The sequence below is a fragment of the Lutra lutra genome, chromosome 5 (genome assembly GCF_902655055.1).
Source record: "Lutra lutra chromosome 5, mLutLut1.2, whole genome shotgun sequence".
NCBI lineage: Eukaryota > Metazoa > Chordata > Mammalia > Carnivora > Mustelidae > Lutra > Lutra lutra.
The window spans coordinates 95,750,747-95,776,834 of record NC_062282.1 but is presented as its reverse complement, the minus strand read 5'-3'; the positions used below and the strand labels follow the sequence as shown (position 1 = coordinate 95,776,834).

Genomic DNA, 26,088 nt, shown 5'->3' with positions numbered 1-26,088 from the left:
AAACACACTGCTGGGTGTCATGAAAATAAAAATTCAAAGCAAAGACATAGTGAAACTTGAGGAAGCAAATCAAAACTGGTAATGAAAAGATCAAAAACATTCAAGACAGACCCACCTAAATAAAACATTCATTATCCATCATTTCTGTGAGTCCTGAAAAATGTAAGGATGACAGACAGCAATGACTGGCATGAAACATCAAGTTATGTCATCTCTCAGGACAAAACCACATAATATTTGCAGATAAACAACTCCCAAGTCCATTTACTTGCAGATGACCTGATCTAACATAAACCCTGCAACATTATGAAACTTTTAAGAGGTTTTCACATTGAACCATTACGTTCATGATGGATAAAAATCCTTAGATTTATAGATGCACACTTTTTTATACTTGGTCTTCCGCGTTAAGTGAATTTAATTGACAACTCAACATAAAACTGTGGTATAACAATATATAACACTAGAAACCCCCGATATATAACACTACGTTATGTCCATTATTATAAAAACCAGAAACAAAATCTAGTAATTTTCAAATACTTTTTATTGTTGGTCAAAGATTTTTGCTCTTTTATTGTAGATTTCGTTTTCCTTTTAAAGGGATTGATAACATTAGGGTGCCTTGGTGGCTCAGTCAGTTAAGCATTTGACACTTGATTTTAGCTCAGGTCATGATCTCAGGATCGTGAGATCAAGCCCCATGAAGGGCTCTGAACTCAGCAGGGCGTCTGCTTGAGATCCTCTCTCCCTCTCTGCCCCCACCACCCCATTTGTATGCATGCATGCTCTCTCTCTCTCAAATAAATAAATAAATAAATAAATAAATAAATAAATAAATAAATAAATAAATCCTTAAAGGGATTTATAATGTCATTTACCTGTAAATGCACAATTCTCAGGAATATATCTTCTCTCATGCTCATCTCAATATCAAAACGAGAAAGTCTTTTGTCTGCTTCTGTACTCGCTGCCCGTACTTCTTTGTCAGAGGAGACATGCTGGGGAAAGTCTAGCATGGTTCGTTCCACTGTCAATAGAGGAAAATACCGTAAGGACTCATCAGATCAGTTCTAACAAAAATACCTCCTACCTAGATGGATGATCATCCCAATTTAAGTTTTTCATTTCATACTTTCTATAGAGGTTCCTAAGGTTATCAAGAAACAGCATCTAATGCAGGATTGGCTATGGCAGTGGCGTTATTAGGAACAATAAGGGTGTACACTGAGTACTTACTAAAGTATGTTTAGGGTATACTTTGTTAACTGGGAATGCAGGAGGATAAAGACATAGTTCTCATAGTGACGCATTTTATAGTCTGGGATGTGGGAGTACGGAACAGTACATGAAAAGATAAAGAACAATACAGAACAGAGCAGCTTACTTGTCAATGGATGGGATAGAAACTCAACCACAGCAATACTAAGAACTGGAGCACTATGTAATGCCTTATGGGGAAGGTGGACCTTAGGATGGGCAGGGCAAGAGGAAGACCTCAGGAGAGGATTCGAGAAGCAGAAACTACAAGCGCTGGGACTGGAAGATACAGAGGATGTTTTAGAAAAAGGCAGATGAATTTAGTGGGTAGGGGTTTGTTTAGAATACAAATTCTTAACCTTTACTACAGATTCCTTAGAGAACCTAATCAAAACCCCTCCCCCAAATGCAAACATTCATACAAGCATAAAAAGTTCCACACAGTTACAGAAGAGTCCCAGAAATCTCAGGGGACACATCCAGTAAGCAGCTCGATATTGGGGCTATTCCTGTTACATGATGGTGGTAATGTAGTCTGCTCTAATTTTCACATATTAAAATTGTTTCTTGGGTTTTTCATATACTTGTATTTTGACTTTAATTGGGCAGAAATCTGATGTCAGTGAAATAACCCATAGTACAGGAAGAAAATGAGTATGGTTCGTAGGGATGGTTGTAGCTATCCTGTGACAGTGAATACATGTTCATTATCTTTAGTGCTTTGAAGGTATTCTAGAGGTAAAGCTTCCACATGTGATATATGGTAGAGAGCAGAACATACCAAGAAATTGTCCAGTTAAATGAGATACCTTAAACGACTGACACTTATGTCAGTCTTCTTAAAACATAGCTACAAATAAAGCTGTATAAAGTCCCTCAAGTATCTGAATAAATTAATAAGGTATGGTTTAAAAAATCAAGTTAAATATTCTTTTTTTTAAATTTTTTTAAAATTAAAACATATAATGTATTATTAGCCCCAGGGGTACAGGTCTGTGAATCACCAGGTTTACACACTTCACAACACTCACCATAGCACATACCATCCCCAATGTCCATAACCCAACCACCCTCTCCATACCCCCCTCCCCCCAGCAACCCTCAGTTTGTTTTATGAGATTAAGAGTCTCTTATGATTTGTCTCCCTCCCGATGCCATCTTGTTTCATTTATTCTTTTCCTACCCCCAAACCCCTCATTTTGCTTCTCGACTTCCTCATATCAGGGAGATCATAACATAGTTGTCTTTCTCCGATTGACTTATTTCGCTAAGCATAATACCCTCTAGTTCATCCACATCGTCGCAAATGGCAAGATTTCATTTCTTTTGAAGGCTGCATAGTATTCCATTGTATATATATACCACATCTTCTTTATCCATTCATCTGTTGATGGACGTCTAGGTTCTTTCCACAGTTTGGCTATTGTAGACATTGTTGCTATAAACATTCGGGTGCACGTGCCCCTTTGGATCACTGCATTCGTATCTTTAGGGTAAATACCCAGTAGTGCAATTGCTGGGTCATAGGGTAGCTCTATTTTCAACTTTTTGAGGAACCTCCATGATGTTTTCTAGAGTGGCTGCACCAGCTTGCATTCCCACCAACAGTGTAGGAGGGTTCCCCTTTCTCCGCATCCTTGCCAGCATCTGTCATTTCCTGACTTGCTAATTTTAGCCATTCTGACTGGTGTGAGGTGATATCTCATTGTGGTTCTGATTTGTATTTCCCTGATGCCGAGTGACGTGGAGGACTTTTTCATGTGTCTGTGGGCCATCTGGATGTCTTCTTTGCAGAAATGTCTGTTCACGTCCTCTGCCCATTTCTTGATCGGATTTAAATAATTATTCTTTAAGGATTTCATGTAAAATATGTACTTTTATGTCCCTTGATTTAAAAAAGAATGGAATAGAGCTAAAATTTCATACACACAGCACTTGTTTGATAAAGTTAACTATATAGTTACAGTTTACTTTTTAAAATTAGCTCAAGAAGAAATTAAGAAAAAAATCGAAATTGCTCCACAACTAAAATGACCAGAACAAAATGCAGGAGCCTAAAATTGGAAACATATTCTTAAACAAACAATAATACTAAAAACCATTTCCTTCTTTACTTTGCCACAAAGACCTGAAGCAGACTTATGCTCTCACTGCCAAACTATAAACAGTACCTGACACTAGACGAATGAGGTTTTGACAGCTATTGCAGAAGGCAGATCAAACTCTGAGAACAGTATGTATACTAATAAGAGAGAGTTAGCCTTTAAAAAGCTACTCCTAGGGGTGCCTGGGTGGCTCAGTGGGTTAAGCCTCTGCCTTCGGCTCAGGTCATGATCTCAGGGTCCTGAAATCGAGCCCTGCATCAGGCAGCGGGGAGCCTGCCTCTCCCTCTCTCTTTGCCTGCCTCTCTGCCTACTTGTCGTTTTTCTCTCTGTCAAATAAATAAATAAAATCGTAAAAAATTAAAAAAAAAAAAGCTACGCCTAAACTCAAACATTTTTATGATTAACTCACAAAGATAAACTTATGGGACAGCAAGAGTATCAGAAAACTTAAAGTACATTTAAAAGATATATTATCGGGGAAGAAGGAGAATTTAAGATAATTTTTTAAAAGATTTTGTTTTTCCCCACTGATTCCTGTATTTGTTACATGCATATGTCACCAAGCTGGCGTACCATTTTGGCCATACATGACAGAAGAACTGAGGCTCTGAATGAAGGACAAACCACATACAGGAAGGGAGAGACACATGAAGCTGCCTTCTGGGAAAACTGCCGAACGGGGACCAATTCCATCCCTCTGACTTTGACTACTGAGACCAACCAGGTCTTTTTTATTCAGGAGTTTTAACTCAAAGACTTTTAGCCAGATTTAGTGGCCATTAATCAGAGTGAAGCAGGTGGTGGTTAAGAGGCAGAAAATGAAACAGAAGAGGTAAGAGAGTCCCTATTATGGTGGGACACAGGGTAGGGAACTCTTGGTGTTGAGGAGCTGATGGGGGTAAAGAGATGACTACAGCACTAGGGCTGTGCAGGATTTTGGACAACCTTCCATATTCTAGAATACATACAAATCTTTATGATATCCAATTCTGCAGATAACCTATGTTCCTGCAAATCCTGGATACACGCCTAAGGTTGCTTAGCCATGATTATACTCCAGTGTACACCTAACCCTTAGAGACCACGGACATGAATCTTCCTTTTAACTCAAAGGGCCTAATACTTATATTACAAAGATAATATATTTTAAGTGTAGGAAATAGAGAAAATAGAGAAAAGCAGAAAAGAATGAATTTTTTAAAATCAACTGAAAACCCAATACTCAAGAAATCAGCAATTATTAAAATTTGTATTTTCTTCTGGTTTTCTTCTCTGTGTGATTTTTAAAGAAATGTTATTAAATACTGTTCCTCAACATGATTTTAATGGCTACACAGTGTTGCAGAGGCTGAATGTATTATTACTTGGCCTTTCTATTGGTTGGCACCCAGGGCTTGTTTCCAAGCTTTTGCTATGACAGAGTGCCTGTTTAAATATAAATGTATACACAATTTTTCCTGTATCTGATTATTTCCTTAGATTAAATGCCTGGATGCAGAATTGCAGGGCGAGGATATGAACTTCTTAAGAGTTTCGATGCATTATGTTAAAATACTCTCCAGAAAGCAGCTGTAGCGAGAAAGTACATTTTGGAGTACCAATGCCAACATAATAAAAAATTTTAATCTTATTTAATTGAATTCTAGGCAATTAATTAATGATTATGGAAAAATCAATGTCTTGTAAAATTGGAAAATGGACTGACTGCCCAAAGAGAATGCATAACATGGTTTATGATGCCTTCAAAATGAAATATCAAGGTGTTTCTGCATCCTACTCACCTATATACTTCACTTCTACATCTGCCAGTGCTTGCAAACAATTCTCATAAGTTACTTCCTCAACATCAAGCATGCCAATAGCATCGTACACCTGTTTGGTCTGCACAATGAGCTCCTCGGTTCTTGTTTTAATTTGCTCTGGTGAAAGATCCCATCTTAAAACATTTCTGCCAGCCACAGTATAGGAAGACATTGCCTGAAGGGGAGACATCACTTCTCTTCCTAAAGTCATTCTGAGTAAAATCCTGGAACCACCAACTCTAAAAAGAATCAGAAAAAGAATAAAAATTAAGCATTTGTTGGTCCAAAGTCAATATACAAATGTTTATTATCTAATCAAAATAAAAAGAACTTTATTTATTTATTTGTTTGTTTGTTTGTTTGTTTTTAAAAGATTTTCTTTATTTATTTGACACAGAGAGAGAGATCACAAACAGGCAGAGAGAGAGGAGGAAGCAGGCTCCCCATTGAGCAGAGAGCCCGATGCCGGGCTCGATCCTAGGACCCTGAGATCACGACCTGAGCCAAAGGCAGAGGCTTTAACCCACTGAGGCACCCAGGCACCCCATATTAAATTAATTAAAATCTAAATAAATAAATAAATACTCAGAGAGAGAGAGAGAGAGAGAGAGCGAGGGAACACAAGCAGGGGGAGTGGGAGAGGGTGAAGCAGGCTCCCCGCCGAGCAGGGAGCCTGATGCAGGGCTTGATCCCAGGACCTTGGGATCATGACCTGAGCCAAAGGCAGACGCTTAATGACTGAGCCACGCAGGCACCCCTAAAAAGAACTTTTTATTAAAATTCAGCTAATCTCTTTCAGGTGAACACAGAAGCACAAAACTAAATGCCTTTGCATTTTTTCCCCCTCCCTGAATGCAGATTTAATGGAATTAGCACTTACCAAACACTGAATTGGTTATGTAATTAACTCATGTTGAGAAATAAAGTTAGGTGTCAATTCAATAATATTGTCCTTTATAAATTAAACCAGTAATTGTTTTTATTTAAATGTTTTATCCTGTGCTGGGTGCCTGGCTGGCTAAGTTGGTAGAGCATGTGACTCTTGATCTTGGAGTTCTAAGTGCAGGCCCCATGTTGGGTGTAGAGATTACTTACAAAAATAAAATCTTTAAAAAAATAAAAATTAGGGACGCCTGCGTGGCTCAGTTGGTTGGACGACTGCCTTCAGCTCAGGTCATGATCCCGGGGTCCCAGGATCGAGTCCCACATCGGGCTCCCAGCTCCATGGGGAGTCTGCTTCTCCCTCTGACCTTCTCCTCCCTCATGCTCTCTCTCACTGTCTCACTCTCAAATAAATAAATAAAATCTTTAAAAAATAAAATAAAATAAAAATTAAAAAGAACTAATGTTTTAAATGTTTTTCTGTGCTAACATCTACCTACAATGTAACAGACTCAAAAAATACTTTAGGATTCAGAAAGGAAACATTTTCAAAATGCTCTTTTTATAATGAACACCAATGTAAAAATTTTCTTTTTACAAAGATTTCATGTACATCAACTATGGCAATTTTAATTTAAGACTTGGGAAGTAACTCTGGTTGCTATGATGTTATTCTAAAAGGTAAAAAGAGATGAAGTGTGTGATACCAATCCTTCACCTCCTTAAAACTCTCAAACCAATAATTAATGCCATGAGTGTGTATATATGTAATACATACCATGTGATATAATTTTAGAGCTTGTGAATAAAATTATAATTAATAGCTAACATTTGTTGTGTGTTTAGGCACTATACTAAAGACTTTCCATTTATTCACTCAGTCCTCACAACAAAACTATAAGGCAGATCCTGTGGTTATTCTCATTTTACTAAAGAGGAAACTATAACACAAAAAAATTAAGTAACTTGTCCAAGCACAGCTGGTTATATAGTGGGAGCTAGGATAAAAAACCAAACAGTAGAGATCCAGAACCTACACTCTTAACTACTATGCTAAACTTATTATATTACGAGACCCCCAAAACAACCTTATGTGGTAGGCAGCGCATTATTCCCTTTTAGTAGATGATGCAGTTGAGGCTCGGACAGGCTAAGTGACTTATTTAAGGTCGTTCTTTAAGAGATACTTATGACCATATACTGTCTGGTCATTGTGGCAGGCATCAAAGAGAAGCAGGCAAACTGAGTAGGACTTCACTATTATAAAACAGTGAAGAGATGAAGTGGTAAACTATTATACTATACTGAGATGAGCACTATGACAGGGATAAGCAGAGGGAACTGTGAAATACCACAGAAGGAACTTTTCTAGGAAGATTTTCCAGAGGGCACAAGGAGCAAGCCAAGATCTGGATGATATCCAGAAATTATCCAAATGCCAAAAGCTGTAAGGAGAGAGGTCTGATAAAGTCAGTAGGGACTAGAGAATGAAAAGTCTTGGGAATCACTAAAAATTTCAGCTTTATTCTGAGGGCAGTGAGAGAGCCAACGAAGGGTTTTAATCAGTTAAGAGATGAAGTAAGATACACATTCTAGAGAAATCACCCAAATTATACTGAGTTGAAAGGTTTGGAAAAGAGAGATCATACTAGAGGAAAGCTATTACAGTAAATAGGGCATAATGTTATGGTATCCTGAACTCGGAAACAGGGGAAACTGGAGTGACTTAGTAGATATTTAGGAAGTTGAATCAATATGACGTGATCCTTGGTTTAGAGGTGGGGAGTGAGAGTGTCAAGGATGCTGTCCAGGATTCTGTCTTGTAACTGGATGGATGGATGGTGGTGGTACCATCACTAAAAGAGGAAATTTAGAAGAAAGTGGCTTTTTGTGGGGAAAAAGAAAAATCTAATTTTGGACATGCCAAGTCTGAAGTGGCTATAGCACATGTAAGTGGAATTCATTAATATTTTGTGGTAATTGGAGTCACAGGGCTGGTTGAACTGGCCCAAGGGAGTCTGCAGAATAAGAACCGAACAACTGAGCCTTAACTCTAGTTTAAGCATTGAGGCAGAAGGAAAACCAAGAAAACCAAGCCAGAGTGGATTTAGGAAGTCGTGAAAAGTAAGCCTAGAAAAAGGGAGGGCGTGCATTAGGGCCCAAATGTACAAATCTCAAGAGAGTTGAAAGAGTCTGTTAAATTTAGCAGCAGGAATGTTCCTGATGGCTCTGGGAAGAGCAGTGTCAGTGGGATGCTAGTGGTGGAAGTCAGAATCCTATGACTGAGAGGGAGGAAGAACGTTAAGAACTGGAGAGTATATCTAAGCAATTCTCTAGAGCTGAATGTATTTGAGAGAATAGAGACTAAAGTCTCAGTAAAATAAAACAGGTAAAGTAGGAATACTTCGGTTATAGTAAAGAAGTATGGGTTTGAATTTAAGAATTCAAAGGTGAAGCAATCCAACAAGATCCAGGACATTTTCCCAGAAGTGAACGGTTGATATAAATGAGCTGAAAGGGGCAAATGACCGGCAATCTAGTATGGACAAATTGTTTATGTGAGGGGTGCCTGGGTGGCTCAGTCGGTTAAGCATCTGCTTTCGGCTCAGGTCATCTCCGGGTCCTGGGACTGAGCCCCACGTCAAGCTCCCCCAGTGGAGAGCCTGCTTCTCCCTCTCTCTCTCCCGCTCCCTCTGCTTGCGGTCTCTCTGTCAAATAAATAAATAAAATCTTTTTTTTTTTTTTTTTTTAAGTCATCTAAGTGGACACTGGAGTTAGCAGGTTGATAGCTGAGTTGGGAGTAGAAAGGAAGACTGAGCCAAAAACTAAAGTCTTCAAAGACTGGAGAAGACAAACCAGGTAGTTGGTGGAGGATATCACGAACAGGGCATAGAATGAGAAAAGCAGACTGTGAGCCTCGAAGGGTTTTTTTTTTTTTTTTTTTTTAATTTTTAATTTTTTAAAGATTTTATTTATTTATTTGACACAGAAAGAGAGATGACAAGTAGGCAGAGAGACAGACAGAGAGAGAGGGGAAAGCAGGCTCCCCGCTGAGCAGAGAGCCCGATGTGGGGCTCAATCCCAGGACCCTGAGACCATGACCTGAGCTGAAGGCAGAGGCCTAACCCACTGAGCCACCCAGGCGCCCCCTCGAAGGGGTTTTTATTTAATGGTGAAAAAGTGCTGGTCTCAGAGCATAACTGGGGGCAAGGCAGCAGGTGGGGAACAAAGAAGATGTGGTCTTTCCTCCTTACTTTGTGGTATATGGGGTGTGGAAGAAAGAGGGAGATGGAGAAAATATTTTCCCCAGGGTTGAATGGATTCCAGTAAAGGTTAATAGAAGAAAAGACAATCCAGAGAGTATAAAAAAAGTGGAGGAGTTTATCATGGGACAAGGGTTCCAGAAATTGCAAGAGAGAAGTCTAAGAGTAGAACAGATACTGAGATAGGTGTGGGTTGTCCAGCCATTTACTGCTTCCCTCTAACTAAGTAGATATACATTTGTTTCGCGGCACCCATGCATCAATAAGCCCCCCTGCCCCAGTCCATGATCTGTGAAGGTAGTTGTCTCTACCCTCAGAACTCCTATTCCCAATGTATATAATTGGGCAAGCTTATGTCCTTGATAGCAGCTGACATCCACCTTATGACAAAGAGTAGAACCTGACTTATGATGAAACAAACACTGTGAAAAGAAGACTAAGGGAAGAAAAGCAAATATTTACTGATATCCCAGAACCCCTACCATCAATTAATTCTGAAACCTAACCTACAGCTACTTTCCAGTTACGTTTACACCAGTTTGAAGGCAGTTTTATGTTATTTACTTCATAGAGGATCCTGATAAAAGAATGAGCACACACACACAAAAGTATGAAGGTCACAACAAGAAATGATGGATGACTGGGGGGTCTTAAATGCTTGGTGATGGCTAAGAATAGTAGGGATGCAAAGTTCAATGTGTGGAGTTGGCTAAAAGTGTCCAAAATAATTATTTCCATAATCCCCCTATGGCAAGACAGAACTGAGGCCTCAAGGAGGAGTCAGCCATGACCACAAATGACTGGCTTCCCAAGTTCTAGTATAAGTGAAGAGGCTAGCCCTGGGATTGCTGATGTAACAACCAGCAAGTGATGACTGAAACATAGCACTTCTGTACCTTAACCCCCTGTTCTTTTCTCAGCTCTTTCAAGTAAAAACTAATTATTACTAATTTTCATTATTTTTACACACCTTTAAGGGAAAATGACTTCAAACATTTACTGATAAGATGAACCTCTACTAGTTTTCCTTTATTTCCTAATATTTGTTTAAAGGTTGAGTGTGTGATCACAGCATACATGATTTTAACTCAGTGAAATTAGCAAAGATATGAGCACCTCTACCCTGGCTGAAAAGATAGACCCATAATCACCCCTGTACAGTTTCTTTTGGAATTAATGAAAACCTACCCCTTCCTTGAAGTGATAATATTCCCTGAATACAGAAGGGATAAAAAGAAAGCAACAGAAGTTAGAGACCATAATTTTATGGGTCAGAAGAACATAATATATATATTTTTTTACCTTATACTTTTCTTACCTTCTGGGATTCTGTTTTAATTTCATTTAGGATTCATAATTCTTGTTACCAAAGAAAAGGAGACAAAAGGATTCCCTCCTACTTCTAACTAAAACATTGTGATTTATTGAGAATTTTTCTATCTGCATTGTCTCTGCTTTTCCTCTTCCACCATCATTTTGTTGAATATCCCTATTCCCCTTTGTTATGATTTCAAGCTCATTCAACCCTTCAGATGCTGGTACCTTTGTCTTTTCTTCCCCTTCAGTGGATCTGCAGCCCTGGAGAGCTGCACCTGTGTGGGGAAACCAGTGCACCTGCAATCACTCTATCAAATATGATTGTACCCTTGAGAATCTGGTGAGGATTTTTCTGGTAACTTTTTGCAACTGCGAAGTACCAAAGTTGAAAGCAGGCAACATAGCATGATGCTGTCTTCTCTACAGGAGTTATTACATGCAATTATTTGAAAATGAGACTCTAGATTAAAGCTGAGATTTCTACTATGTAATTAAACATTAGTTTGTTTGCTTTTCTTTCTATAAACTTCCAGGCTCTATCAGTCCTGTACCACCCATACCTTCTTCATTGTCTCTTCTCTCTTTAAAGCACTTTTCGACACAGAACTCTAAAACTTCTGACTAAGAAATAATACAGAATACTATAATGGAATTGACAGGAAGGGGCATTTGTTACTGCTCCTGGGTCCTGTGTCCCACAAACAAATAAGATTTGGGAAACAAACAAACAAACCAAAAAACCAAGTGGCATAGATTTTGAAAGAGATCACCAGGTTGCAGAATTTCATCTAGAAATATGAGCAAGCTACAATTATTCTTAGTTAATTACTGTCTTAAAAACTTTTGTAAAGCATTTTATGGAATGTACTTCAGAAATGCTGTGACTTACTGAATTCATATTCTTTTGAAGCATAGTTTAAAGGCCTCCATTTCCTGCCATCAGGGCTTCTTTGACCATTCCTATTCATCCAAATCTGAGATTCTATCACCTTTTACTTATGCCATTCATTTTAGGCATTTAAATTACTATCAGCCACCTGTTCAATTGGCTTGATTCATACTCTGAATTAGACTAGGGCTTTCCCAAGCACAATAACCATGTCTTTTGTCAAAATCCCCAACCCTAACACAAGGCACACTGCTGAGCACACAGTAGGTGCTCACTGTGTACTTGAAAGGAGATGGGACTGATGTGGCTAACTCACTGCAGCAACACTATCTTCCTTCAACATCACAAATAAATATCCACGCAGGGAGATGTGTTTTCTTAGAGTCAGGACTAGAGCAAAGATCATTCCTACAAAGCGTCCTAACTTCTATTCTCCCAAATTTATATTTTATCCATGTCCTCATCCCTTCTCTAAAGTGGTGGCATAGCATTTCCTAAAACTTGCCCCAATTCTTTAAAACACCTGGCAAACAGTCCTAGTACTGACCTCAAAACTAATGTTTATTCCTAAGCAGCTACTGAGGACTGCAATGCTCCTAGAATTCTATTTTCAATCTTAACTCAAATTTCACCTTCTCCAGGAAGCCTTTTTTGACTACCTTCAGCTGTTTTAGGAATTATTCCTCTGTTAACCGATATTACAAGTTCAGTGACCAAAGCACTTATCAGACTGAAGAGTAATCACTTATTGACTTGGTTGTGTGTCCAACAGACCTTGAGCAGAGATTGGGTTTTCATGATACATGGAGACCCTGACCCTAACAGAGTTTGAAGTACACGTATATTTTAATAGTGACAGGCTTACCCCAAAAATTCCACTTAAGGTTATTTAATACTTTTCTTCTATTAGCTACATGTCCAATATATAAGTCGTTCCATTTCAGAGTATTTAGCCTCTGCAGAGCATTAGATAAAGCTCTGATCTGCAATCAGAGAAGGTGGTACAGACTGGAAAAAACAGCACCTACTGGATTCCAGCATCCTGAATGTTGCTAATAATTTTTCTTTTGAATCGACTCTTGCACAGGAACAGATTCAGGATTAGTACTCAGCCATTACTGAGCCCTCCAGTTTGGGTACTTAGAGCTCTCTTAACAAAGGTAAGCATCTGGTATTCGAGTTACTAGTGGTCTAGGCAACAGTTTTTTCATTTAAGGACATTTAATTTTTTTAAAGACTATTTTGAGACAGCAAGAGGGAGAAAGGAGAGGAGAGAGGGAGGGAGGGAGGGGGAGAGAGAGAGAGAGAAAGAATGAGTGGGGGAAGGGGCAGACAAAGAAGGCTCCTCACTGAGCAGGGACCCAGAACCCTCAGACCATGACCAGAGCTGAAGGCAGATGCTTAAAGACTGAGCCACCCAGGTACCCCCATTTAAAAGCCTTTTAATTTGACTTAGGATAGAAATGTTCCACGAACAGAATATTATAGAATTACATGCCTTGGAATAAGTCATCTTTTACCTTTACTAAGGTATAGTATTGGAATACTTTACTAAGGTATAGCCTTGGAATAAAACAAACAGAGATTCAGATTCTTGGCCAAAATTATTACTTTTGATGTTCCTTACCACAACTGATGTCCAGAAAGATCCTTCTAGGTTGATTACTGAGTTTACAGGGAATGCAATTAAGTATAATAATCTCTTGAACCTTTACCCATTTGTGTGATTTTTCTCTTAGTTTTAAAGAAAGAGGGTCTTCCAACTTATGGTCTTCAATTTTTGCATCCTGCAAATTTCCCACTTACTGCCTCTACTTCCTTGTCTTATCACTAATTCGTCTACATTATTTCACTAAAAGTTCCCTGGCAAAGCTTACTTTTACTCTTTCTTAGTCATTCTCCCACTTTTTTGACCATTTCTTCTCAGTCTCCTTTGCTGGCTTCTCTTCCCGTACCCACTAAAAAAGGTTGGTGTATCACATGACTCCATCCAGATACTTAGCTAGAGCTCAGACCCGAAGACATCTCAAATGCAACATGTTTGAAATCTGATCTTTCTCATGTTCCCACTCCCAGTTTACTAATCATCTAGGTTCCTAAGCTAGAAACTTGCCACACATATGACTGTTAAGTTTCATCATGACCCCCGCTCTTTATTAAGAGCCTGCTACTGTGCTGGCATTATATCAAGAGTTTACACGACTTTCCTTATTTAATCCTCCCAAGAAGCCACATAGATAAAAGACAGTTATTGCCCTGCAGAAGCTTACAGACTTGTGAGGAAGAAACAAAGAGAATACAAGGCAGCAAATTTTATATGAATAGAGTGATGGGGAATTTAGAGGACAGAGCAAGCAAATCTGCCAGGGGGTAGTTCTGTATTTCTCACTCTCCACATACAGAAAGACAAACAGACACACACACTCTTCTTTCTTTTATAGCCTTTGTGTAAAATTTTTATTTTAGGGATGCCTGGTTGGCTCAGTCATTAAGCATCTGCCTTCGGCTCAGGTCATGATCCCAGGGTCCTGGGATGGAGCCCCGTATCAGGCTCCCTGCTCCCAGGAAGTCTGCTTCTCTCTCTCCCACTCCCCTGGCTGTGTTCCCTCTCTCAGTATCAAATAAATAAATAAAATCTTTTTTAAAAATAAAATTTTTAATTTTACTTTCAATATTTTATTATTATTCTTATTAGCTGTTGCTAAATAGCTAGCAGAATTGATCAAGAGTTATCATACTTCCATTTTATTTCCATTAGCATTTGTGGAAGATCTTCCAAGTGTATTCCAGGAAATGTTACTAAAATTAGCTACTTCTAATTTCTAAATTCCTTAAGTTCAGGGTCTATATGTCAACTGGATACTTACTCTATGCAATCTGTATTAAAAAGCTAAAATATAAATGATATAGCTAAAGACTGCTTTGGTCTTTTCTTTTTAATTAACATATAATGTATTATTTGTTTCAGGAGTACAGATCTGTGATTCATCAGAATTCATAGCACTCACCATAGCACACACCCTCCTCGATGTCCACCGCCCAGCCACCCCATCCTTCCCATTCCCCTCCCCTCCAGCAACCCTCAGTTTTCTCAGCTTTCTGAGATCAAGAATCTCTTATGGTTTGTTTCCCTCTCTGGTTTCGTCTAAAAATATGGAATGCTTCATGAATTTGTGTGCCATCCTTGTGCAGGGGCCATGCTAATCTTCTCTGTATCATTCCAATTTTAGAATACGTGCTGCTGAAGTGAGCACTGCTTTAGCCTTTTTTTAATCTGTAAGGAAAAAAGCACAAATTTATAAGTTAAGTCTTTATAAAGTGCCTGATACTCAGTAGATGTTTGTTGAATGCACTGAAATCGGTATGAAGATTAAATACCAGCCATGGATTTGCTGATGAAACACTAGGAAGACACACTGATCTATTTATCCTAGGTCAGGGGAAGAATGAAGACATTCTCCTTCTAATTCTACTAGAATCAAAGCTCTTTAAGAACAAACTCCATGTCTTAGTCAACTTTGTGCTTCTTAGCAAATGTGGAGTAATATCTTGGTGCAAAGCATACACGTTGTTAACTGCTGAGTCAATGAGCTAGGAAAGTAATGAAAAACCGAAATTTGTCCTAGAATGACTATTAAGTTCAGCCCAAGACACGAAATAAATAAGGTAATAAAGCAAAGAAGAAAAGTAATTAAGTAAGGAATGTATCATAAAGATACTTTGAGTCATGGACAGATTATCTACAGAATATGCCAGTAGACTCAGAAAGTGAAGTCCACAATAAGACTGCTCTTGCTTCCACCTGCTGGTATGGGAAAGTAATTTCTTAGATTGTACAGAAAATGTTTAGCAGCTGTAGGAAGCCTTTAAAAAAAACAATGAACTTTCAAAGTGCTCTTGCAAAAGTAACACAATACACTTCCCATAAAGAGCCCATTCACAAAAATGTATACCATTTGAGTACAGAGCAGAACCACCTAAACAGAGAGACATTCCAGTGGCCTTTATTTTGAGTAGCCCATGTCTGATAAAGCCAAAAGCTGTATCTATTTTTTTCATTGTACAGTCCCTTTTTTGTACTCACAGAAGTAGCACTTAAGTTTGATAACTAATAGTCACAGAAATTCATACATGTGAAAATACACAAATACATAGAAATGAGTGGAAATAAAACTGGTGAAATGTAAATAAGGTTGGTGGACTGCATCAATTCCTTACTGCAACTGGGGAAAACCATATGAAGTGAATATGGGACCATTCTGTGTTATTTCTCATAACTGCGTGGAAATCTCTCTCAAAATGTAAAGTTTATTTTAAGATTGTATTTCTTTATTTGCAAGAGAAACCCAGAGACAGTAACAGAGATAGCAAGAGAGAGCACAATCAAGGAAGAGAAAGAGAAGCAGCCTCCCCACTGAGCAGGGAGCCTGATGCGGGGCTTGATCCCAGGACCCTGGAATCATGACCTTAGCGGAAGGCAGATGCTTAATCTACTGGACCAGCCAGGTACCCCTCAAAATTTAAAGTTTTAAAAAAAGATGGCTGAGAGTTGTACATACCACCTGTGGCTCCTTTAAGGGGAGGGAGAGTCAAAGTATGACTGGTTCTCCCAAAGTATAAAATCCATGACTTTGTACTGACATACATGAATGAAAAAGAAAGAAAGAAGGAAGGAAGGAGGGAAGAAACCAAGGAAGGAAAAAGAACCAAGATCCTATACAGGTAAATTCCAAATATTTAATGTAGGTACTCCAACGCTCAAGAAGGTGGATTAACTTCTCTCCTGCCTTCAGTATGGGCTGCACTTAATTGACTTGCTTCCAAAGAGGAAGGGTGTGGAGAAGTGGGGAAAAGTAACTTTATAGTAGAAAAACTTGGCAAACACTACCTCAGCCAACTGACCAAGACTAACATCATCAGTGATGCCACATAGACATCATGTACCCCTAAACATGACATGATAAAAAGGGCAAAACACCTCTACTATCTTCTTCTCCCAAACCTATAACCTTAGTATAACTGTGAGATAAACACAAATTGAGTGATATTCCATAGAATCCCTATTGGTACTACTCAGAACTGTCAATGCCATTAAAAACAAAGACTGAATGATTCTCACAGCCCAGAGGAGCCTAAGGGAACATGCTGATTAAATATAATGTGACCCCCTGAAACAGACATTAGGGAAAAGGACATTAGGGAAAAATAAGTGAGATCTGAATAAAGTACAGAATTTATTTAATAGTAATATACATATACTGGTTCCATAGTAATGTAAGATGTTCACATTTGGGAAAACTGGGTAAAGAAGGGATTTATGGGAGCTCTCTGTACTATCTTGGCAACTTCCCTATAAACCTGGAACAGTTTAAAAGACAGAAGTTCATTTTTAAATATCAACAAAAATCTGATGACTAAAATGACCGGTACAGCTATAGAGGTCCAGTCTTGGTCTGACATAATGAAAACAGGCTATTTTGGAGCCAGTGCCACATACAACTTCAGTTGTGTACAACTTCCTATTACCAGTAAGGCTTTTAAAAAGTAGAACGAATTATATTACACAAAGTCTCCCCTAGGAATGAATGATGATCCAGTTTGGTGAACTGTTTCTTAAATATCAGTAATCTGGGGTGCTTGGGTGCTTGGTCATGAGACCGAGCCTGGAGTTGGGCTCCACGCTGGGCTTGGAGCTTGCTTAAGATTCTCTTTCTCTTCCTCTGCCTCTTCCTATCCCCTTGTGCTATCCACTGCCTCTTGTGCTGTCTCTCTCTAAACTAAATAGTCGTTTTAAAAAAAGTTAGTTATCCACTTAAAAAAAAAAGGGAAATTTTCTTTAATTTTAGAATATCATGGAAATAAGTTCTTTTTCCCAAATTTCACTGTAAATACATGAGAAGGGACTCTTCAAAGTCATCTTTTCTAAGAGATAGGAATAAAAATGAAAAATGTTAGAAAGAAATTGCTTAAGGTCATAGAAAGAACTATATGACACTAGATATACCTGTATTATTTCTACTCTTGGCAAAAAGAACTTACAGAGAAGCCTGATTACAAAGTTATAAGGAAGGAAACAAAAATCTCAGGTTCTGAAAAATAAGCAGACATTAGTCTAATTGTTTTTCTCCTAATGTTGTATATAGGACAAGTAGTTTAATATTTACAGGTTTTAAAGAAATAACTATAACTATTTCTAAAGAAATAACTATAAAAAAATAACTATAAATGAGCATGGAAATATTGTTCTTCTTAAATCCTTCACCTGGCTTAAGTAAAGCCACCTGAGAATCAGAGCATCTGAAATCAAGCTTCACAAGTGGAATTCAGACTCCCTTAATAATTTATTAATGAATGGCCTACCCACACTCATGGAAAACCACAATTCAAAAAAGACATTCCACTTTTATTTTTCTCTAGGAGGATGAATAAGTTGCTTCTGGCACATTTAATTGGTGTTTGGGGTATACTTTTCAGAATTGAAATCCTTACCAAATGACTCAGGAGAGAGACTTCTCTCCTCGGTACATTAGTTAATACTTAGGCTCTTTTTTTTTTTTGGGTCATCTCACATGGATATTTTGTTGAATGAATGATCATGGCTAAACCCTCATGCTAGGCTAGGCTAACAACTAGTCTGCTTTTCTTTCTAAAGACTGGTTCAGCCACAAATAGGTGTTTATTGTTATTATATGTGATGATGATACGTAGCTTATGTATCTATTATATCTATCAATTATTGTAGATTATGTATCTTTGAAAAAGAGTTTATCTTTTAGATCTGTACACTGAAATACTTATGATTAAAGCAGTATCATGCTGGAAATATGTTTCAAAATAATTGGAGGAGGAAGTATATGAAAACAGATTGGCCATGAGCTGACAATTTTGAATCTTGGTGAGGGAGTTGCATCTACTTTGATTTATGATTGCAAATTTACATCATAATAAAAAAAAGAAGGACTTTTCATGTGCCTAGCTCTAGCTATTACTCTAAATTCAAGACATGGTCTGAGAAACAGATGAATGTCACATTAATATGAACTCAATATATGAACTCATGCTGACAAGCATATTAAAAGGGACACTAAGGGCACCTGGCTGGCTCAGTTGGTAGAGCATGCAACTCCTGATCTCAGGATTTTAAGTTCAAGCCCCAGGTTGGGTGTAGAGATTGCTTAAAAATAAAATCTTAAAAATAAATAAATAAAAAGAAAAGGGATACTAAATCAAGCAAACCTCAAAGGAAAACAAGAGCACAAGAATAAATGTATTTAACCAGTGAATGAAGATTCACATATTCACAGTTGGAAGGGGCCTTAGAAACCAGCCAGTCCAAATCCTTTAATTCAGAATGAAGGCCAGTGAAGTCTTGGGTAGCTGACTATGGGCTTATGCTTCGGCATTTCATTTCCTTGCAGATATAGTGAAGGTTACCTTGTAAATGGACTGTTAGAGAAGCTTTAAGGGATATGGCTTTCTAGTGTACCTAGAACAGGTGGCCAACAACTTTGGCTGGCATGCTACTTCATCTAGTTAGGAAGCTGGCATGCTACTTCATCTAGTTAGGAGGAAGCCTCTAGCTACTTCTTGGCTGCTGTCAATCACCACAACCAGCACTGTCAATAATAATAACAATCTCAAATATTTATATAGCAGGCACTATTCTAAGTGCTTTTCATATACTAACTCATTTAATCCTTCCAAAAACACAGTAACATAGATTACCTCCATTTTTAGAGATGATGAAACTAAGGCTATTAACAGAGAGGTTAGATAACTTACTTAAGGTCATAATGCTAGAAATGGCCAGTAACCCAGGAAATCTTCCTCCAGAGGCCATGCTGTCCGATACTGTCATCTGTTACCAAGCACTCAGTCACGTCTGCCATTCTCTTGAGGTTGCCCACAGCTCAGCAGTGCCTTTAGTCTGTCCTGTCCTTGTTGAGACAGGCACAGACATAATCAGAAAGCATGGCCTATGTGGCTCTGGGTTGACACAGGCAATGTCCCAGTTCTGCTGTTGGTGTGGTTTAGCACCCCCTAGAAGCCAAATGTCTGTACTTTCGTGAGAAATAAAAGTCAAGAGACTAGGTGAGAAAGGAAAATGATGACGTCTTGTATTTCCTTCAGACATGATCATCCTTTCGCAAATTTTACCACAATGATAAAAATGATTACAAGTTCTATGATGGCCTACATACCAAAAGGCTACTCTTTAAAGCAGAGAAGAGTTTCCTCACCACTAAAAGAAAAAAGGTAGGTTTAAAAAAATTTTCCTAACAAACATGAAAGATGAGTAATTACCAATTTTAGCTCCTTTAGATTTTGAAATCACACTGAAAGCAAAGGAAAGCACCTACCTGAATATAATACTAGGTCATTTTACTTACTTGTGAAGTGCTTATTATGTCTATGCACTATGGTAAGTGTTTTCTCTGCATTACCTCACTTAATCCTCACTCTATAGATGAAGAAACAAACGTAGACAAACATTCAATTACTAACCCCAGAGTCGCATAGCTAAGAAAGTGGCAAATGCGGGATGTGAACCAGGCAATCTTATTCCAGAATCTGAAAGCTCAACCACTTACTAAGCTATGTCTTTCAACCTAAAAATGCTATATATTTTTTGTATAAGCCATGCCACTGATTAGCAATAAATAATAGAATTTCAGAACTGGAAGTCATCCAGAATGAGTCTGCTTTCTAGTGAAGCCCCATCAAGATTTGGTAAAGTGAAGATGGAAGGAGAAGGGGCATCCATGACCGTATTTCTGTTTTGCATAGACATGAGTGAGAGAGGATTCAGGAGGAGGAGCAGATTAGACTGTTTCTTTTTCTTTTATAGGGGGAGGGTGGGAGGACTAGAGAAAAAAGGAGCTTTACATGCATTTGATTTTAGAAATAGGCAGTTTGTGGGACGCCTGGGTGGCTCAGTTGGTTGAGCCGCTGCCTTTGGCTCAGGTCATGATCCCCGCGTCCTGGGATCAAGTCCCACATCGGGCTCCTTGCTCGGCGGGAGCCTGCTTCTCTGTCTGCCTCTGCCTGCCACTCTGTCTGCCTGTGCTCACTCTGACAAATAAATAAGTAAAATCTTTAAAAAAAAAAAAAAAAGGAAAGGAAATAGGCAGTTTGTAACACCAGTGAGCTATCCAAGTAGAGATATGTAATAGTCACGTGGAGCACAGAAGGAAGTGAACACAGAGCTACTTGGTAAAGATAAAAGATGAATAAGGCTTCGAGGAACTTACTGGCTATTATGGCAGAGAAACACATTAGAATTTAGCAAACACTGGGGCACCTGGCTGACTCAGTTGGTGGAGGGTGTAACTTTTGATTTGGGGTCATGAGTTTAAGTCCCACATTGGATGTAGAGATTACTTAAGAACAAAATCTTAAAAAAAAAAAAAAGAATTTAGCAAATACTTGTTGATCACTTATTTGTACCAGACAACACAGTATTGTAAATGCAATTACAGTGTTAAATCAAGATGTTACAGATGGATTGAGGACCCATACTCAACCCAGACTAGAGAGTCAGAGAAAGCTTCCTGGAGAAGGGTTATGAATAGGAATTACCTAGGAAAGGATGGAACAGGATATGTGAAGCCTAAAAGCAGGCATGAAAGTGGAGTGGAAAGACTAACAGAGGCCCATTTTAAATCACTGAATAGTGTATTCTAAGAATCATAGCCAAATCAGAAGTTAGAAACGGAAATGAGAGAAATGAAGCTGGAGAGGTTGAACAGACAAGACTGTTTTTGTTTTGTTTTTAATGTCATGCCAGACTAGAGACTGAACTCCATTTTGTAGGCAATGGGATGCCCTCAGTGAGAGGGTTAGATCTATCATTCAGCCAGGCAGGTGTTGTTTTTTTTTTTTTTTTTTTTTTTTCTTCCACAGATAGCTGGGGGCCGAGGCGGGGCTAGGGCGGTGAGGAGTGGGAAGAGGCCAATTTTAGGAGGTAAAGGAGACCAGCTGGGAGTCTTTACTATTCCAGACGAACAATGAGAATTAAAAGTGGGAATAGGGGCGCCTGGGTGGCTCAGTGGGTTAAGCCGCTGCCTTCGGCTCAGGTCATGATCGCAGGGTCCTGGGATTGAGCCCCGCATATTGAGCCCCGCATCGGGCTCTCTGCTCGGCAGGGAGCCTGCTTCCTCCTCTCTCTCTGCCTGCCTCTCTGCCTGCTTGTGATCTCTCTGTCAAATTAAATAAATAAATAAATAAATAAATAAATAAATAAAAGTGGGAATAGGAGTGGGAGAGAAAACAATGAATTCAAGAAATATTCAAAAGGTAAGACTGGCAGGACTTTGTGAAAGACAGGATGCTATAGTTTGTACTTTGGATGAGAGGGTGGATTGTATCACCGATGAAACACAGTGAACTTACCATTGCAAATAGAAACTGCAACAGCAAGACCAGGCTGAGGAAATAGCACTAGGTAAATTTCAGACAGTCTGCCTTGTGAGAGTCTGGAAGATACGGCAGGGTGTGGAAGCGTGGTAATTCGACAACTGGATAAATGAACCTGATCACTAGGACAGGGCTCTTGGTGAGAGACGCAGAGATGTCTTCGGATGTTCTAATCCCAGAATGGACTGGGACATCCCAGAGGACACACAGATAAGAACAGCGGGGTTAGTGTGGAAAAGTAGGGAAGGGAATTAACTGCAAACCAGCTGGACTGGAGGAAGGTTTCAGACAGGATGGTGTGTATAGAAGAGACTTCAGCATCTATGTAGGCTCAAGGAAAGAAGACAGAAACTAAGCACTTTACAGTAGACACTGAGGAGAAACTTGAAAAAAACCTAGCATTTAAGGGGCAGGAGCCAGGAAAAAGAAGCTTGAAAAAATCCGAGGAATGCTCATAGTAGAAAAAATTAGGAATGTGCATCTCTGGGAGTCAAGAATGTGTGGCCAACACTGTAAATGTTACATAAAGACTAAGGCAAGTCAGGACTGGAAGGTAAGCACTAGATTTGGCAACTGACACCCAAGACTTAATGTGTCATCTGTTAAGTGACTTTTTTCTCTCTTATTCTTTGGCAGCTATATGAATCGAATTCATGTTGAATTTGGAAACAACAAAAGGTTCTTAGTATTTTCCTATATGCTGCTTTTATGTTATCCTACTCTGTGATTTGTTTAAATACAAGACTTCATGTTTAATATCATTAAGAATCTCCTTATTAGAATGGTGTTCTAGTGAGATGCAATCCTCTGGAACTTTGATTTTTCACCTTTACTTAGAGTCACCCACTTTAACAGTGGGTCATCTGTATCCTCCGCCAGTCGTGGAGAAAGCTTTTGTGACTTTCAACAACCACATATAGTTGGTTCTCCTTTTTTTTTTAATAAAGATTTTATTTATTTTATAAGATCAGAGGCAGGCAGAGAGGCAGGCAGAGAGAGAGAGAAGCAGGCTCCCCGCTGAGCACAGAGATGGATATGGGGCTTGATCCCAGGACCCTGAGATCATGACCTGAGCTGAAGGCAGAGGCTTAACCCGCTGAGCCACCCAGGTGCCCCATATAGTTGGTTTCTATTATCCAAATCCTTAGGTCTACCTTTTTCTACCTTGAATGGAAGGGAAGAAATTATAAGTCACTATGTAGCCAGGTCATATCAAGTTTGTGCAAAGTGTTCTTATGTACATTAATTCCTGTAATCCTTACAAAAATTACATCAGATAGTTACTATTATCTCTAACATAGGGTTGAAGAAACCGAGGTTTTGTGAGATGCAGGCATGTGAAACCACATATACTTTCAAAGCCATGGAGATTGCACATTCCCTTCCTTTTTCTTTTCTTTTCCTCTCTTTCTTCCACCCTCCCTCCTTCCCTTCCTTCCTGGTATAATCTCCATATACTGAGATTTGTTTTTTTCTAGTTTTGTTGAGACTAATTCATACATAATATTATATAAATTTAAGGTGTAGCACATTGTATTTCTTGCAGTCCTTTCATTAGTTTTTAGCATGTTTGTCTTGGACATTTAACTTCATGTGGCTATTTCTAAATTCTGATAAATAGTCTGAGGATAAGAAAACACCCTGTCCAAATCCTACCACCTTCAAGGATCAGTCATGACCTTGTCCCTCCCTTTTATTTTGGAACTAATCTTCCCCCCTCCAACTCCCATATCAATTTCTCTATTACTCTCCCTGGTACTTACCACCTTCTACCTTGTATTCTAATTATTTCTGTACACACCTTATCATGTACACAGTTTCACATATATGCATGTGTCTTATTACCACTACTAGACTGTTTTGCCTTAGCCTTTTAAGAAAGATCCAAAGAGGGGCGCCTGGGTGGCTCAGTTGTTAAGTGTCTGCCTTCAGCTCAGGTCATGATTCCAGGGTCCTGGGATCAAGCCCCCATCAGGCTCTCTGCTAAGCAGGAAGCCTGCTTCTCCCTCTCCCACACTCCCCCTACTTGTGTTCCCTCCTTGCTGTGACTCTCTCTGTCACATAAATAAATAAAATCTTTAAAAAAAAAAAAAAGGTCAAAATAAGGGCTGTCTGGGTGGCTCAGTGGGTTAAGTGTCTGACCCTTGATTTTGGCTCAGGTCATGGTCTCAGGGTTCTGAGATCAAGCCCCGTATCCAGTTTGGCACTCAGCATGGAGCCTGTTCAAGATTCTCCCTGTGCTCCTCCCCACCTCTGTCTCACTTTTCCTCTCTTAAAAAAAGAAAAGGTCAGAATCATATATAGCCTTTAAATGTCTACTTCTGCTCTCACTGTATAAATATTCTTGAGATTATCATTCACTGGATTTAATTTCTTTTATATAAGGCATCCACATAATAAATTGATCTCACAAACACTACCAGGAAAAACTGTTTCTGATACCTAACAATATAATCTCCCTTTGCCCTTACTGTCAGAAAACTTACAGTTAACTGGACCCAGTTAAATCAACTAGGCTAACCCTAATGTTCCTTTTGATTTTTTTTGTTTTCCTTTTATTAATCTTAATGTGTATTATTTAGGTAAGCAATCACAAATTAATTCTGGTGGAGACCACAAAAAAAATTTCAACAGGCAAATAACACGAACTTAGGTGTCTTGCTTTACAAGTCTGTTTTCGTGGCATTTAGTAGTCCATGACATATAATAACTGTACTCAGTTAATCTTTGCGACATGAGTGAATACAGATTGGACATTATATATAGGTTTCAATCAGCCACATTCTACCACGCATCATTCCTGTGATTTTGTAATTTTTCAATGTCATTAGGAACACTTCTGATGAGATGTTATACACCTTTACAAACAAGTAACCTTCGGTCCTTTTAGCCCATGCCAGGAAAGTTTTTCATGTTTTTTTACTTCTTCTCAGATACCTCTGCGCAGTTACTGAAGTATATTTCTTGTAGCAAGGGTCTAAATCTAACAGCAGGTACAAGATGTGTTCTATCTTCTTTGGGTTCTCCTGGTACTTCTTCCACTAGGCAGATCAGACTGCATGTCATTAGCTTCTTGGTCTGACCAGTAAGTACTATGCTGCACATGTCCAGACCAAGATTACGTTCTGCTCAGTGCCACATTTCACCAGACTGAAGTAACTCCCAAGTCATACGAGTCCTGAGGTTTCTGACCCCTCGGAAGACCCCAGGCTCAGTCATGAGAAGTCTGCCCTCTGTTCTTTCTCGGCTTGGTTGCTCTGACCCAGTACTTCACAGGTTGGCACCTCCTTCCATTTCTTCAATATCCAAGTTGACATATTTAGCATGAGTCTTGCTCCTAGAATATTCATTACATTAGACTATTGCTCTTCAGATGCATCAAGTGGGTCTGTAGGGCACCTAGTTACTATATGAAAGCCCCCAGCGGTAACAAGGGACTATGATCAACATCACGTTTTCATCATGTTATATGGCTTCTCTTCTGCCTCATACTCACCTAGTATATACTAAAAATTCCTCTGTATTTGTTGGCTAAGTGAGCTTCCTATTGTGTATTACTCTATTCTGTAATTTTTTTTTATTACTCAACTAGGCCTAAATTAATACTTATACATAGTACTTTCTCCTGGCAACTGTATTTTTGGATTAAAAAAATGTGCAATGAGCTATTTATTTCATATAGGGTTTGAAATAGTTACTTTCTACTGCATTTTACCTGTCATTGTCAATATCAAAATGCCAAATCCAGGTGCCTATACTTCTCAGGTGTTATCACGGAATGCTGAATTTTCAGTTATTATCACTGATAACAACTTTTCTCCCATCTATCCATCCATTCATTCATTCATTCAATAGATATTAAGCACTTACCATGTGAATAACACCAGACTAAGTGCCAGAAATACAGAAATAAAAATAACAAAATAGGCTCCTGATCTCAGAAAACGGGTCAACCAGTGAGAAAGGCAAACACTACTACTAATGTGTGTGCCATGGAAGTACTTACAGTATTCAAAGGGACCAAATTTAGCAGGAGTCAGGTAAGTTCATTCTGAGGAAGTGCAAAGTAAGCTGATATTAACAGCACCTCTTACAATCTAAGTATTTTTTTTTAAATATTTTATTTTACAGAGACAGAGAGATCGTGCCCATGT

The 26,088-nt window shown here is 38.8% G+C and overlaps 1 protein-coding gene and 1 non-coding gene across 2 annotated transcripts in view; both read right to left on the bottom strand.

Moving 5' to 3' along the window:
* NLN (neurolysin) overlaps nucleotides 1–26,088 on the bottom strand; it is a 93,584-nt gene that overhangs the window by 47,353 nt on the left and 20,143 nt on the right. The window contains exons 2-3 of the mRNA XM_047730590.1: nucleotides 5,147–5,406; nucleotides 882–1,030 (exon numbers count right to left, since the gene is read on the bottom strand). Of these exons, the coding sequence (XP_047586546.1) occupies nucleotides 882–1,030; nucleotides 5,147–5,406 (409 nt within the window). The remainder of the gene's footprint in view (nucleotides 1–881; nucleotides 1,031–5,146; nucleotides 5,407–26,088) is intronic.
* On the bottom strand, nucleotides 14,666–14,772 carry LOC125101383 (U6 spliceosomal RNA). Its single transcript, XR_007127802.1, has one exon. It is a non-coding gene; the product is annotated as a U6 spliceosomal RNA (small nuclear RNA).